The sequence below is a fragment of the Oculina patagonica genome, chromosome 12, assembly GCF_052425735.1.
Source record: "Oculina patagonica isolate OP01 chromosome 12, crgOcupat, whole genome shotgun sequence".
In the NCBI taxonomy this organism is placed as follows: Eukaryota; Metazoa; Cnidaria; class Anthozoa; order Scleractinia; family Oculinidae; genus Oculina; species Oculina patagonica.
The window spans coordinates 21,831,500-21,846,125 of NC_135769.1; the positions used below are offsets into that span (position 1 = coordinate 21,831,500).

Genomic DNA, 14,626 nt, shown 5'->3' on the forward strand with positions numbered 1-14,626 from the left:
TCACCGAGCTGATAATCCGTAGCGACCACTGCTTTTGGTACGATCTTTCCGTAACTTACGCAGAAACAATAAACGAGGGTTTTTTTTTCAGCGATTTCAGGGACGGATGTTCTACCAAATTGTAAAACATAAGCTCAAACAGTTTCACTTACCATTCTGTATTGTTCTTCAAGCATGAATGCATAGTCGGAAAATCGCTCGAACATAGACGTCCTCAACCCTAGCGATCTGGCAACGTAATTCAAGACAATTGGCTGAAGCTGCTTGTGATCTCCAATAAGAACCACTTGTTGTGCTTTTGAAGAGACAATCGGAATGAGAGTTTCCGGTTCCGTGCACATGCCGCACTCGTCAACTATGCACTGGATGACGTTATTGCATGCATCTTTCATTCTTTTACTTCCAGCTGTAGAACAGGTGCAAAGCACAACCTGAACGTATTCTCCTTTAGACGAGCTTCTAATGGCCCACAACTCAGCTGTCTTTATCAACTACAAGGAAATATGTGTTAAGGTAAAAGGTAAAGAAAACTATGATTTTGCATTGGTTCTGCGCTTGCGTTTTCTGAGTTGAATGAAAAGTGAAGAAAACACCTGCAACTCAGCCAATCAAACAGATTCGTCATTGTATTAATTATCAAACTACAGGTAAACATTAATCGCGACTTGCCTGACACTACTTGATGCACGCTTGTTCACAGACGTTTAAGTACGCTAAAATGGTACCTTAAAGCTACACCAAACTACACCACTAAAAAACTTCAGAACTGTATTACAACTATATCACATTGTCCACATTCAAGGGGGTATGTCACAGTTGTCATGGATTTTACCAGATTATTAAACAGCCAAAATTTATATTTGTGTCGTAGGAAACCTAAAAATAATGGTCCATTTTTATTAAAAAATTGCTATATTTGAGCATTGAAGCTATTAACAAGCGTCTTTGGCTGCAGATGGCTCGGATGGAAATGGATTGCAACTTGAAAAATTAAGGCTTAACTTTCCATGCGGTTTCCTGGTGTCTCCAAAAATTCGATATTTATAGCCGTAGCTTGATTTCTATCTGCAAATTAAGGTTATATCTTTCTTTAGATGTTCAATGTTTTCGTTAATGATGTCATCAGTTAGGTCGCCTAACACTGATTTCAGAACACTTTAGAACAACAATCTGCGAAATCCCGTGACGTAGCTCCGTTAAGACTCTCATCAGCACGTGACCGAACATGTCATGCAGTATGGGTCTCTTTATTAAAAAAAAACGAGGTTCTCGTGTTCACAGCGAGTATTAGATATATCTTGGGTTTAAAAAATCCCTTTATTACGGTGTTCTAACCTGAAGGTACTCTTCGACTGTTGTTTCCTCCACTCTCTTCTTCTTTTTCTTCTTTGCTGCAAAACGTCTTTCGTAGCGCCTCAGCTCTCCTGCGTACGGTGACGTTTCCCTGTCTCTAATCACGAGATGTAACGCAATTCTTCTCAAGTTCTCAGGTACCCTCAATTCTTCCTGGCTGGCAATAGGTCGAGCTGGTTTTATTTTGTTGGGTATGGGAAACTCTTCCTGCTCGATGGCATTTCCATACACTCTAAGGACCTTTATACCTTCGATCTTCATCAAGTACTCTGCGAATTAAAACAGCCATAAACGTGAACTTAAAGAAATAAATAAACAAACAACCCGCCTATTTGACTTTTTTTGCAATTAGATGAGTTGCAAATACGACATATGTATGACTAATTGATCAAAAGTGAGTTCAAGTTGTTTTTTATGTGCTAATGGCCCTAGATGTGGTCAAGGTCCATAAACCCGTCTGCGGAGCTAGCCATATAATAATCTGTCTTACTTATTAAGACCGGATATCTCCCCAGGGATACTTGGGGTTATGTCGTCCGAAAACGATTACAAAATGTGCATGCTGACGAGGTAACTAAAGGAAAGGACCTGTGCCTGAAATAGACGTGACCATGCCTTTCTAATCAACATGTCGTTTCTATACCACACCTGCGACTACGTCCACGGATTTGTTGGAAGGCCCGCAGTACAGAACCTGTGGTGGAGCTTTGTCGGGAATCTCTTCAGCTTGGGTTGTTCTGTCAACTGGGGTGTTTTGTCTGTTAATCGCAGCAAACCAATAAGCGATGTGAACACCTGTGATGGTTTTCCCAGTTCCTAAAAATGCACAATGTTCCAGACAAATAATATCATGTGACTCGCACGCCTTGTAAACAGTTTAAAATACAACTGTAATAGCCACAACAAGAAGTTCAGTAGCAACAACAAAAAACTTAAAAACAGTCGAAGCAGTTTATCAACCACCTAGTGACTGTACAGCAAAAAATTGATTATAAGTCCTGGGATTACTTAAGTCAAACTTAATATTGCTGTAGTTGGGCATATTTTCGAGGATTAATTAAGGGCTTTTTGTTCAAACAATTTCGGGTTTCAACAATTAATGGAATTTTACTTGAAAGAAGACACTTCATTGAAGGTTCGAAGGTTCTAATGAAATTTATATTGTAACATAGCTATTTAACGATCATAATACGTCGGTAAAGCATTGAATATGTTATGGACAACGCACCTGGGGGTCCTTGAATGAGAGTAAAGCGGCCGCGTAGAGATTTTTTAACAGCCGTCACTTGGTGCGTGTTGAGTCTTTGTAGGCCACAGCCATTATCATGATCAACAATTGAAAGGTTGTCGTCAGGTAAAGGAATATGGAGATCTAAGAATTCAAAATAGTACATGTTTCACGATGATAAAAAGTACTGTGTTATGGCAAATAGCGGAGAATGCCTAAGCATTTATAGTACTTTTGGACTCTGTTGGACCCCAAATGATAAAGATTCTGCTTAACATTTTACCAGGGCTTTAGAAACAAAACCACTCAAAGTTTGTCAGTTAATAAATACTTTATTTAATGTGACATACTTTATGGATATAAAAATGTTTAAAATATAGAAATAAATGGTCCCTTTCATTACAATATTAAATCTATGATAACACATACTTGAGTTTTGATATAAAATAAATGCCAATTTGCTATGAAATTTCAGTTATTATTCTCCTCTTGGAACAGCAATGTCCAAAATTTTAGAAAGCAGTTCAGGCTTCCGTGGCTTTTTAGGAAGTTCTGGTTGGTAACCCACTATTTCAGTCAATAGGATTACAAGTTCTGCAATCTTAAGCTTTCTCAGTTCTCCTGCTGATTGATTCAATACTTTTTTTCCAGTTTCCGTGTGCTGAGGGACTGTCTCAGGTTCTTGAGGAGCTTGTGTTTTGTCCACTGAAATCCGTGGGTATTTCCTTGCGACTTCTTGTTTTCCACCATGCAACCAGAAGGCGTTATCTTTTTTGAAGTATTTCCGTGGCTGCCGTTCATAATCTTGTAACATTTCCTGGCGCTTTTCTACAAGCAGAAGGCTGTTGCAGGCATCCCACCTGTTGATCTTCCGGTGGAAGTAGCGGCGGAAGTCGTCATTCTTCTTTTCTACACCTGGTGAGAAGAAATTTGTGATTATAAACAACTTGTTGTTTTATTAAGTGTAAGCATAGCCCATTTCAGAGGTTGTTGAGACACAATACCTTGACCGCTGAAGTACTTTAATGATCCATGCATCTCAATCATTGTTGGCACATGGAACACCAAGGCATGCATGTATGGCGTTATAATGGTTTCATGCAGGTAGCCTGCTCCACTGCCAGACATATTAACCATCAGCGATGCCCAGTCTTTTGCCTGTTGAAAAATACGATATGGTAAGATGATTGCAGAGTGTAAATTTTCCACTAAGTTGCAAAGGTTTTCTCACGGACAACATTCTCATGAGAAACATTCTACAGACTAGAGCAGAATAAATTATCTATAAAAAACATTAAAACTAAAAGGGTCTTATAACTAAAACCAGCATATTTGATTCCCACCTTTTCTTGAAGATCTTTTATGTCCTGATCAGTATGTTTTTCTTTGTTAATCAAGTCAAGTACCTCGCTGAAACCCTGAAACCAAAAGTAATTTGTTGAGTATAGAGCGGTTTTCACTTGAGTGTCGAAAATGAATTGCGTTTGCTTTGGTTTTGTGTTTACTGCGCTTAGTGATTGGTTTAAAAATCTCGTGCCATTTTCTTGGCCAATCAGAATTAAAACCAAAACCAATTGTGACTCGCTCACACACGTTTTCCCACGCTCCGTGCCAGGTACATGTATTTGATTCGAGTTTTGATTGGTTCACTGGATTGTTATTCTCCTTTGTGATTGGCCAGAGTAATTGCTTTGGTTTTGGTTTTATGACACTCAATTGAAAACTGCTCTATGCTAACTAAGTGTAGAATTTGTTGTAAATTTTTACATCAGCTCAGTGTAAAATTCTTGCTTGCCTTATATTTAAACTTACATTCCATAATCTTTGAACCTGCGGTACTCTTCCCGTTGGAAGGATCTTCCCAAATTGTTCAGGTAGCTTTCTTAGCAGAATTCTCTTCTCCCGACCCAGGAGGGATGTCCACTCGTATTTTTTCGTCTCTGCGGACTTCCACACATTTAAGGAGACACCCAGTGACCTCGCTGTGTCTAGGAAAGCGTCTAAATGTGCTTGTCTGTGCTGTGAGGCTGGCTTGCCGTAATTCTCTGCCTGCAAAAGCCAGTGGAGGGTGGTTGTAGCTATTATAGTCTTATTAAAACAGAGAATTGTGAATGTAAGCATTACGATTCTTTTGGGTAAATGTTTCTTCGATCAGGTATATCTTACTTATATAATCACTCACCTGATCCCAGTCAATGACCTCTAAAATGAGGCCCTTTTCTAGTCGATCAGTCACCCGCAACATTAGGTGTAGTTCATCAAGGACAATATCCTCTAAGGGGATGTTAAATAGTGGCTGGTTCTGGCATCCAGGGGCTCTTGTCCAGTTTGGCCCAAACTTCCTTTTCATTTGGTTTGAGTTGTAATGGCCATGGGGAACTGACATGTCACACCTATGAATAATAATAATAATATAAGACACAGTTAGTCGTTGGGAAACTTAGATTAGGAAATTTGTGATCATACCCGATATTCGAATAAGCACCCGCCTTATAGGTATATAAAGTTAATAAGCGCCCACCCTCAGGGTCCAAAAATTTAATAAGCGCCCGCGGCACTATATCAAATAAATACGGTAATCTAAATAATCCTCATCTTTGAGAAAGTGAAAACTAGTCGAGCTAAAGCAATAATTATGTGCGATTACCTGTTGTTCTTGTGTATTAAACACCAGATGCACGAGTTGTTTGAAGTGGCACCTTTCATACCCAAGGCAAGAAGCAGGAACTAATTGTAAAGAAAAAGAAACAATTTATAATTTAAACAAAAGTTACCTTAAACTTTCATGATAAATTGCATTGAACGGTACTTTTAATTCAGTCTGTACTATTTACTCACTTTGTAATCACCTCCAAGATGAAAGTGTAAATTTACTTTCTTGCCATCAATCTCTATGTAGCCTTTCTCCACCAACTGGTTCACAGAATGGCACACATTCTTCAAACCCTCTTTCAGGGGTCCATATTCTTCATGGCCTTTGACTAGCGCGATGGTGTGGTTACCTTTGAATAAGAGAGAAGAAAATTGAAAAAACCTGTGAGGCCACAAACTGTTGCTTGGCTACATGTACTATATCTTTTTTGAATACTAAAAGTTAAATTGCATAAAACACTCATTAAAGGGAAAGGATGATGTCAATGAGCCTAATCAACTTATGTTAGAAAAAAAACATACCTGAACTTGACAGCATCTGTTGGCCCTCCTCTAGTAGCGAGAAAGAGCACACAAACAGTGAACTGCTGTGTGACATTCTTGCCCCATCCCCTGAAATCTTGACTTTTACGGTTGTCTCATCTGCCGATGATTTACTCAGCTGCAATTACAATAACAACAAATAGTATTTTGTTAGTGAACTGTATTTTCTGGAAGGGAAAAAACATTTCTATTAGTTTATGGAATCATGTGAAACATGTACTTATACCAACCTGTTTTCGTAATTCAATCTCCAGCAGTTCCTTAAATGGGAGCTCTGCCCCGGGACATTCTCCTGGAGTCCTGGTGACCTTCCACACATCATCCAGTGATTGTTGACAACCCTTCACCAGGTATGATCTAGGAAGTGACCTGTCATGTTGTGTCAGCTCGTGGTAGGCTTCCTGGGACACAGAAAATTTGTCCATTATATAGAGAATGGACTTTATTTTCTGCTTGTCTTCCTCTGGAAGTCTGTCATAGGACTGGAGTTTCTTTGCTATAGTAAAGAAAGAAATATTTGGAAGTTGTATGATTGCTCTTGTGATCTCAGTTTAACTTACTTGATTCAAAACATAAATTAAAGGAATGTTATTTTCATTGAAAGTTGTATGATTGCTCTTGTGATCTCAGTTTAACTTACTTGATTCAAAACATAAATTAAAGGAATGTTGTTTTTAGAAATACTTGGAAGTTGTATGATTGCTCTTGTGATCTCAGTTTAACTTACTTGATGCAAAACATAAATTAAAGGAATGTTATTTTCAGAATATTTGGAAGTTGTATGATTGCTCTTGTGATCTCAGTTTAACTTAGTTGATTCAAAACATAAATTAAAGGAATGTTATTTTCATTGAAAGTTGTACGATTGCTCTTGTGATCTCAGTTTAACTTACTTGATTCAAAACATAAATTAAAGGAATGTTATTTTCAGAAATATTTGGAAGTTGTATGATTGCTCTTGTGATCTCAGTTTAACTTACTTGATTCAAAACATAAATTAAAGGAATGTTATTTTCATTGAAAGTTGTATGATTGCTCTTGTGATCTCAGTTTAACTTACTTGATTCAAAACATAACTTAAAGGAATGTTGTTTTTAGAAATACTTGGAAGTTGTATGATTGCTCTTGTGATCTCAGTTTAACTTACTTGATTCAAAACAAAAATTAAAGAATGTTGTTTTTAGAAATACTTGGAAGTTGTATAATTGCTCCTGTCATCTTAGTTTAACTTACCTTTGCAACTATCTGCCTGTTCTTGTTGGTTGCCTTGGCTTTCAGAGTTTTCCTCGCTAATTATTGTTGTTTCTTTTTCAGCATTATCTGTCAAGCAAGAGAAAAGAAAACAGTTATACCCTATGTTTGCTGTATCATTCTGTAGTTTTTCTGATACGATGATACTAAACTGCAAAGTTAGTTTACCTGTTTGGGTGAGGTTTATTTCATGGACCATTCCATTTCTGTCTTCGACCACTAATGACTGGGGGATAAGGCCGTATGTTTTCCCAAACCACAGCGCGTCTTGAGCTTTATTTCTGCCAAAAAGGAGAATACATTGTAAACAATATGATATTTTAAACTGAATCCATTCAAGCAGTTCGATGTATTAGCTAATAATTGTCAAAAAACTTTCCTTGGTTACTGAATTGTTTACATGGTAACCGTTGACATTGGTTGTAAGATTAAAGTTCGACTTACTTAATTTGGGTTAAATGTCTTTGTTGTTGTTTCTTTCCCACATCTGCGAAGTCTTTGCCAGTGTGTTCAAGTTTTTTTCTCATCTCTTCGTACAAGGAAGCCGCTTTTTCTTCCACGTTCTCAACCATAACGTCGAAGGGAGTCCGCTCGATCTCCTCTGGTGTTATAGCGAGCTTTATCCAGGTCTCTGCTTTTAAACTTTTTCTCTTTTTGCCGTCTTTAGTGTTTCCGATTTTTTTCAGAAACCGCCTAACACTCTCGCGAAGTGCATTCCCTACTCTTTCTTGAGCAGACGGTTTCAACCCATATCCAAGCGGCAAGATGCTCCGTTGAAGCAGGTCGAACACTGTCCGTGGACGTCCGTAAACATCTCGCCATTTTAACACTGCTTCGCCGTTTATTTGGAGGTAAAACATCGGGTTGTTCTCGTCAACGAATGGAGACATATTGATTAGTAGCGGATTGATCGGGTTGTCAAAGAGCTCTGAAAAGAGCTCCCGATCACTAACGATTTCAAAGGTCTCCATTGCGGTCGGCGATTCGAATGAGTCAGCTGGTGCACTTGGTTCAGTTTTAAAATTCGCGCGAAGTGTAAAACATTTTCCACTTGAGTGCCTGCTTTCAATAGGTATTGTTTTTCTCTTGGAAACTATTGTTATTCAATCGAAGGCTTAAAACAATAGCCTACTCGGTTGAAACGCGCCATTTTCAAACGCAAATCCAACTAGTAGTTTTCAAACCGAAAAGAACAGTGGTTCCCGTTCACCAATCTTAAAACTTTAACCGGATTCTTGTAAAGAAAAGATAAAAGTTTTATATTCCGTGCGTGCATTTTAAAAATTCAGTAAAGATTTTTAGAAATTCGCTTTCAAAAACGGCTTCCATACGAAAAAAGGCCAATTTTACTGTATTTTCAAGTGCAAAAGAACATGCCTTATGCTTGCTCAATCTTCTTCGTTTTAGCCTTAAAATGTAGATACAACATTCATCTTCAAAAATCCGCGCGTGCATTGGAAGATATTTACTTTTTAAAATAAGAGAAACGAGTTTTATCAACGCTACTGGGCCGATTTTGGCCCTTTATTCTCTAATTGTGGGCGCGCTCGCGTTCAAATTTGCCGCTTCGCTGATTATGAATAATTAATGATGTCCATGCATTCTGCCCTATGCAAATAATTAATTCTTAAATACATGATACCAAAATAAAGCGTTAATTGATAGGCATCGGTTTGTTTCACCTGCAAAAAAAATAATGCCGAGGTGAACATAAAAGTACAATGCATCTCTTTGGAAAAAGTAAAACGCCGGTTTGGAATAAATTTCAATGCACATCTGAAAAACGTTATTACACTTTAAAAAGGTTTGAAGACTTATTTTAATCACATCTCACAGCTGCAGAGATGTATCAGCTGATCATAAACTATCGCTAGAATTTCTTCTGTTTTAACTGCTCCGACTGTATAGTAAAAGTATTTCTCTACCTAACGTCCACCACCGCACCCTACATGTACGGTATAAATTACTGGATTTATTGGAACTGGTATAATTGCCCCTTACCATCCAATCTTGTTGCATTTCCCAGGCAGATGCCATGGGCCAGTCGTGTGCCCTTCAATGGTAGATCTGCCAAAGTTTTGATCATTCGTCTGCAAAACGTAAAGTACTACGTTTAAAAACAAAAATAAATCAACTTTTCCAATGAAATCAAACACATAATGATCATGTCAAATGCGTGCTTATTTTAGTGGTTAGCTGGATAAGCAAACTTTTGGAGAAAACACCTAATAAGCATCATCTATCAAGGAGGAGTAACAGCTTGAATTTTTTTCAAGGATAGCCGCGCGAGTTCAGTTATAGTTTTATTTTTCGATTAATGAGCGTTGTTTATTCCATTTTTTTTTGTACATTTAAGATGAGTAGAAAGCACGAGCTGCTTTGTTTGACCTCTGTCTTTGCATAGATAGTTGAACATACATAAGCAGAATATTATTTGCCGCACAATACAAGGCAATTTGTCTGAAGAGGTTATTATTTGTAGGTAGCACGACGTAACCATTGCCAGTCACGAGGAAATATAGAATACTTCACGGAAAGTGCGCGCGTAAAAACCTTACAATGCACGTTCCATTTTCTTTTCAACTTCTAATCGCTCTTCGTGTTCTTCGCTTGTTAAAAATATTCATCCAACGGTTTCACGTCCGCTTTGTTTTATCTTGTGTGTTCTTGTTTTTCTGACTTTCGACGAATTCTTCTGCGGAAGAACCGTGGGCTTTTTACTTTTGTTTTTCTTAGGAATACCGAGAAAGTTTCAAGGTAAACGTTGGAATTTTATTTGTACCTTGAATGAAAACTGCAACGTCTCACACGTACAAAAACATGATACGCGATTTCTGATTGGACGTATAAATTTTCTCACACGTGAAAAAAGCGATACGCACCATTTGATCCATTTGATTGGTTTACATCAATCTGCAAACTAATATTTACTTTGCGGCTTTTCGTTGAGAAAATCTCAGTACGTATATAAAATTGACGGCTTAATTCTAAAGATATGAAAAAAATCGTAATTTTTGTATTGGTCCCCTACTGGTTCTCTACAGAGTGAATTTGAAAACACAACAAATGAATTCGTATAACCTTTAGTTACCTGCAAGGGATAGTTTGCTTTATTATCTCCACTGTACAAATCCAAATCCCACCACGTCGAAGACTTTGGGGAATGTTCACAGAGTACTGAAACGGCCGAAGAGTGAATTTCAGGGACTTGTCTGCACCAATGAAGATACAGTGCCCAACCCAATACCGTTCCATAGGTTTTCCTCCACGGGTCAAATTTTTCATGCCATTTCCACCGTCGCCGTCGCTCACAGAGGATGTTTCTTCTTCGTCTGAAGAATCGCTTTCGATTGTTGAAAAAAGCCCAGAATGAGTAGAACTGGTCGAGAGAGAAGTGGAACAGGATACCCTGACACAAGCGTAATCTCCATGAAAAATCTCGATTTGCCTGGTTTCGCTGAACTTCTTGTCTAGCTGGAACTCCCCGACAAATTCTCGATCATCATTCTCCTTCCAGTTCACTTCAACGTTTTGAAGAATTAGAGCATCGTCATTTGATACGGCCACGGTCGCAGCCTCCATCGTCACCACGGGCTTCCAAACATTGACATACTTTCTGACATTGCCATAGCGTTGCCTTGAAGCCTTTTCCGACGCAACTTCTGCAAAACACCTATCGGCGAGCTTTCTATGTTCCAGGCAGATGTTAATACTAGGGGCAAGCTTGAACAACTGAATATCAGGTGACATGAGTGCTTCAGTTTCGTTGGTTGAAAGCTGTACGCTAACATAATCGGACATCCTTAAGACTAGGGTCGTGTTAAAAAAGTGCAACCTACTCTGTTCATCATCTTTGGTCGACTCTCCATGTCTTTTAACAACGTCATTATCAGCGTCGTCGTCGTCGTCGTCTTCGTCGTCGTCGTCGTCATCATCATCGTCGTGATCGTCATTGTCATCATCATCGTCGTCATCCTCATCGTCATCATCATCATCGTCGTCGTCGTCGTCGTCATCGTCATTGTCATCATCATCGTCATCCTCATCGTCATCACCATCATCATCGTTGTTTTCGTCTTCTTCTTCATGTTCTCCACGTTGTTCTTGTTGTTCCTCCACTTCGAAATTGCCTTCAATCAATGTTTCGTGTGGGTGGTCTCCTGGTAACCTATTCCTTTCACTAAAAATTCTTTCATGCACTTCCATTAAACCTTGCTCAAGCTTATTAAAATCATTGTCTTTAACAGCATGCAATACTTCCAGCCAAAGGCTGCTAGGAATGTGGTAACCAAGACTCGAAACGTTTGAGGCGGCAGGCAACAATGCTTCAATCTTGATCTTGTCTTCACGGAGATGTTTCTCCTGGTTCCTACTCCGCCTTGCACGGTTCATATTTTCAGTAGAAGCATCGTAAATTCTGAGTTTCCACTTCAACTCAACGCATGATGAAGATTCATCTACCTCGGGTTGCTCAATTGGTCCCAAGCTACTAATCCTGACTCTTCTCTGTCTTGGAGAGAGATAGTGGTTTGCTTCAGACAGAAGCTGCAGCTGAATAGAATCCTGCGCGATGATTTCAACGACGGCGCCAGTTTCACATGCTGTATCCTTAAGTTCTGCAGCAAATTGAACTCGGCCAAAATCTTTCTCAAACATTCTCGACCTTTCAGACAGAAATGAACACCTGCGATAAAGTTCTGACATATCGTCGGGCTCGATGTCTTGCCGTTCATTCTCAAATAACAAGCGATGAACTTCAATATCGAGATAACGGCGAATCGGAGAAGTAAAGCGAGTGTACTCCAACACGTTTAATGACCAGTGAACTCTGTGATCAACTGGTACGTCCGATGCTCTTACATCTTCAGCTCTTCTTTGCAGACCATTCAAAATGGCGCGTGCAACAGACAGTTGCGGATATAAGTTATCATTGCCAATCAGGTGCGTTAACGTTCTGTGATCCCGTTTGCGCCGTGCTTTGGTGATGGCATTCCACGTAGACGTCGGCACAACAAATGTCTCCACACAATCAGCATCTTGAGACAAGTACCTTGTAAGGGAAAGGGAAAGCTTGGTACAATCCTTAAACCGATCTCTCCACTCATCCAGTTTACGCGTCTTGGGAGGAAGTTGGATTCGCAAAGGCAACAGTGCTGCTTTTCTCTGAACAAGATACTTGGCAACTGACGTGTTGGCGAGGATCATCATTTCTTCTACCAACTCGTGAGCCTCAAGGTCTTCCTTTCGGTCTGCGTGGTCGAAATGAAAGAAAGATCCCTCAGAAAGACGCAATTCTCTCCTTTTTTGCGCTAGCATACTGAGCGTGTGGATACTTTGTTCGATCTCCGATGTCACTCTTCCATCACTGCCGGGCTTACCACGGATAGGCTTTCCAAGAATGACTCGCTGTGCTTCAGCATACGTCAGACGACATTGTGACTTCACAACTGTTCGGCAAAAATCAAGCTCTTCTTCCTCCTGAACATGACCATCTTGGTCCAAAACTAGATAAACGGAAACTGCACGTCGTTCTTGGTTTGGCAACAAGCTGCAAACGTTATGGCTTAGGTCTTCTGGAAGCATAAGAACGTCTCCAAAACGATGACCTCGAAAGTAAGAAGTGCCTCTCTTTCGCGCCTCAGCATCGATTTTACTTCCCGGTTGCACAAAGAAAGACACATCAGCAATGTGAACTCCGACTTTGTGAAGACCATTCTCCAACATGTCAGTCGTCAAGGCATCGTCCAGAGCTCTACTCCCGGGAGGATCAATTGTAAATGCGTTTTTCACATTTGGGCGGATATCTCTTTCGTACCTCGGGATGCTCGACCATGCATGAAATTGCCTTTCTACCTCTTTGTCTACCTCATACGGAAAATATTCCTTCAGTTGGTATTCAGCATCGAGAAGTTTGAAAGCTTCAGGAAGGTCACAGCTTCTGCGAATCTTCTTTGTGACAATGCCAAGGGGGTAAGGAAAATCGCGTTTCCATTGCAAATACTGCACGACAAAAAGATATTTGCCACTCAAAGCTTCTTTTAGCGACAACGTGTCTACGTGCACCGCTTTCTCTGCTGATCCAGGTTGAACTCTCCTGTAAATTGGAACTCCGTTGCATGATTTATCTCTCAAGTTTCCAATGGGTGTCATCGATTTGTTTATCGGGTACATCACCCAAGGGTTTTCCCTGTTAATTGTACAAACAAACTGGCGTTCTCGGAGATTCATCGTTCGATTCTTGACACCAACTATTTCACCCTTCATCCTTTCCGTTGTACTTTGCTGAACTGTAGCTTCACTGGAAGGCACGTTCGTCAGTTTAACTACGACACTGTCCCACTCAAAGTACTTACGAGTGTTTCCCTCGATCAAAATATCTTCAGTTGCAACATCGTGAATCTCTCCATACGAAGTCCTTGATCTCTCGTAGGTAATGCGCAAGGAGCATTGGCGATACAACTCGGGATTCTCTTGTAGCAAACGTTCAAGATACTCTGGCTGTAAACACTCTTGCTCTTTCAGTTTAGGCTCACGAAGTAATCGTTCCGTACGTTCACTGTTTTTGATTTTCATGTTCACCATAAAAATCCGAGTTTTACCCTTTCTTGTCCTCATTTTGAAGTCTTCGTGAACTATATCATTTCCCACCGTGTTAAAACCAAGAGGATTAGCTACGTGACTTACTCTGTTTTCTTTGGCATCATCAGGTGCAAGATCTTGCCCAACGTCATCTTTCTCTCTTTTTGTTTCATCTCTCAGTTTCCTTTTCATTTCGTTCTCTTCGCATTTGGCTTTTAAGGCAAGGATAATTTCATCCATGTGCTTTGGAGGCACAGTTTCATCTACATTGTCATATTCGGCAAAGTCATCAGCATTGCCCAGTTCGTCACTCTCGGAGAGTTCGTCTCCTGCATCATCCGAGTCGGATGTACTTTCAGATTCACTGTCTTCAAAGTTGGCACGATCGGTAAAGGCTCTGTTGTCACTGTCATTAAAATGGCTCTGTCCCTTGGGAAGGACAGTGTGATCCCCACTTTTGTGATCTAGTTCACGTTCTTGAACAGATAAAGGGTACGTTTTGCATGATGTATTGTTAACACCACGGGCTTCACGGTTTGGTTTTTGTACCTTATCAGCTGGCAGACTGGTATTTGTGCACACATCTGGCATAAACTCGGTAGCATTGACGTTTAGTCCACTCTGCGAAATGCTTTCTTCTAGCTCGTTGTGTTCAATTCCAAACAGAGTTTCATTGTCACTGCATCTCTTGATAAACTCTTCCCACAGCCCTTGGCAATCACCCACGGTTTTTAAAGAAAATGGATCTCCGACAACCGCGATGAGAGACTGGGCACGGGTAAAAGCAGTGTTCAGCAGCTTAGCATCTGACAAGAAATAAAGGTAAGGACTCTCGTTCTCGCCAGCGTCGTGTTCAGGGGACTGTTTGCAGGTATGGAAAGTTCGAACTGTGCTGACGAAGATGGCACGAAACTGTTTTCCTTACAAGACAAAAATGGACAAACAAATAAAAAACATGAAGTGCAAAAAAAAAAATGTTTCACTGATTATTTCATTAACCCTGTAATTGTGAAAAAACAA

General features: G+C 39.9%; 3 protein-coding genes across 4 annotated transcripts in view; all 3 read right to left on the reverse strand.

The window, feature by feature from the left end:
• The window catches only part of LOC144632756 (3'-5' exoribonuclease HELZ2-like), a 42,395-nt gene that overhangs the window by 4,677 nt on the left and 23,092 nt on the right, over positions 1-14,626 (reverse strand). For both annotated transcript variants that reach the window (XM_078491476.1, XM_078491477.1), the window contains exons 28-33: positions 10,119-14,526; positions 9,029-9,117; positions 2,582-2,725; positions 2,002-2,169; positions 1,336-1,622; positions 153-491 (exon numbers count right to left, since the gene is read on the reverse strand). In XM_078491476.1, the coding sequence (XP_078347602.1) occupies positions 153-491; positions 1,336-1,622; positions 2,002-2,169; positions 2,582-2,725; positions 9,029-9,117; positions 10,119-14,526 (5,435 nt within the window). The remainder of the gene's footprint in view (positions 1-152; positions 492-1,335; positions 1,623-2,001; positions 2,170-2,581; positions 2,726-9,028; positions 9,118-10,118; positions 14,527-14,626) is intronic.
• LOC144632757 (uncharacterized) lies at positions 2,988-7,431 on the reverse strand. Its single transcript, XM_078491478.1, has 11 exons — positions 7,196-7,431; positions 7,010-7,096; positions 6,007-6,272; positions 5,756-5,894; positions 5,420-5,583; positions 5,229-5,308; positions 4,764-4,974; positions 4,394-4,630; positions 3,925-3,999; positions 3,586-3,739; positions 2,988-3,496 (listed from the first exon to the last, which is right to left on the reverse strand). The coding sequence occupies exons 1-11, from the start codon at positions 7,224-7,226 to the stop codon at positions 3,060-3,062; spliced, it is 1,881 nt and encodes a 626-aa protein (XP_078347604.1). The 5' UTR covers positions 7,227-7,431; the 3' UTR covers positions 2,988-3,059.
• On the reverse strand, positions 7,455-7,998 carry LOC144632181 (uncharacterized). The gene has a single exon (XM_078490782.1). The coding sequence runs from the start codon at positions 7,996-7,998 to the stop codon at positions 7,468-7,470; it is 531 nt and encodes a 176-aa protein (XP_078346908.1). The 3' UTR covers positions 7,455-7,467.

Coding starts and splice junctions, on each gene's coding strand:
- LOC144632757 (XM_078491478.1), bottom strand. CDS start 7,226: ATGGTCCATGAAATAAACCTCACCCAAACAG. Junction 4,975..5,228: donor TTAATACACAAGAACAACAG/GTAATCGCACAT, acceptor TATTATTCATAG/GTGTGACATGTCAGTTCCCC. Junction 3,497..3,585: donor AAAGTACTTCAGCGGTCAAG/GTATTGTGTCTC, acceptor TCTTCTCACCAG/GTGTAGAAAAGAAGAATGAC.
- LOC144632181 (XM_078490782.1), bottom strand. CDS start 7,998: ATGGAGACCTTTGAAATCGTTAGTGATCGGGAGCTCTTTTCAGAGCTC.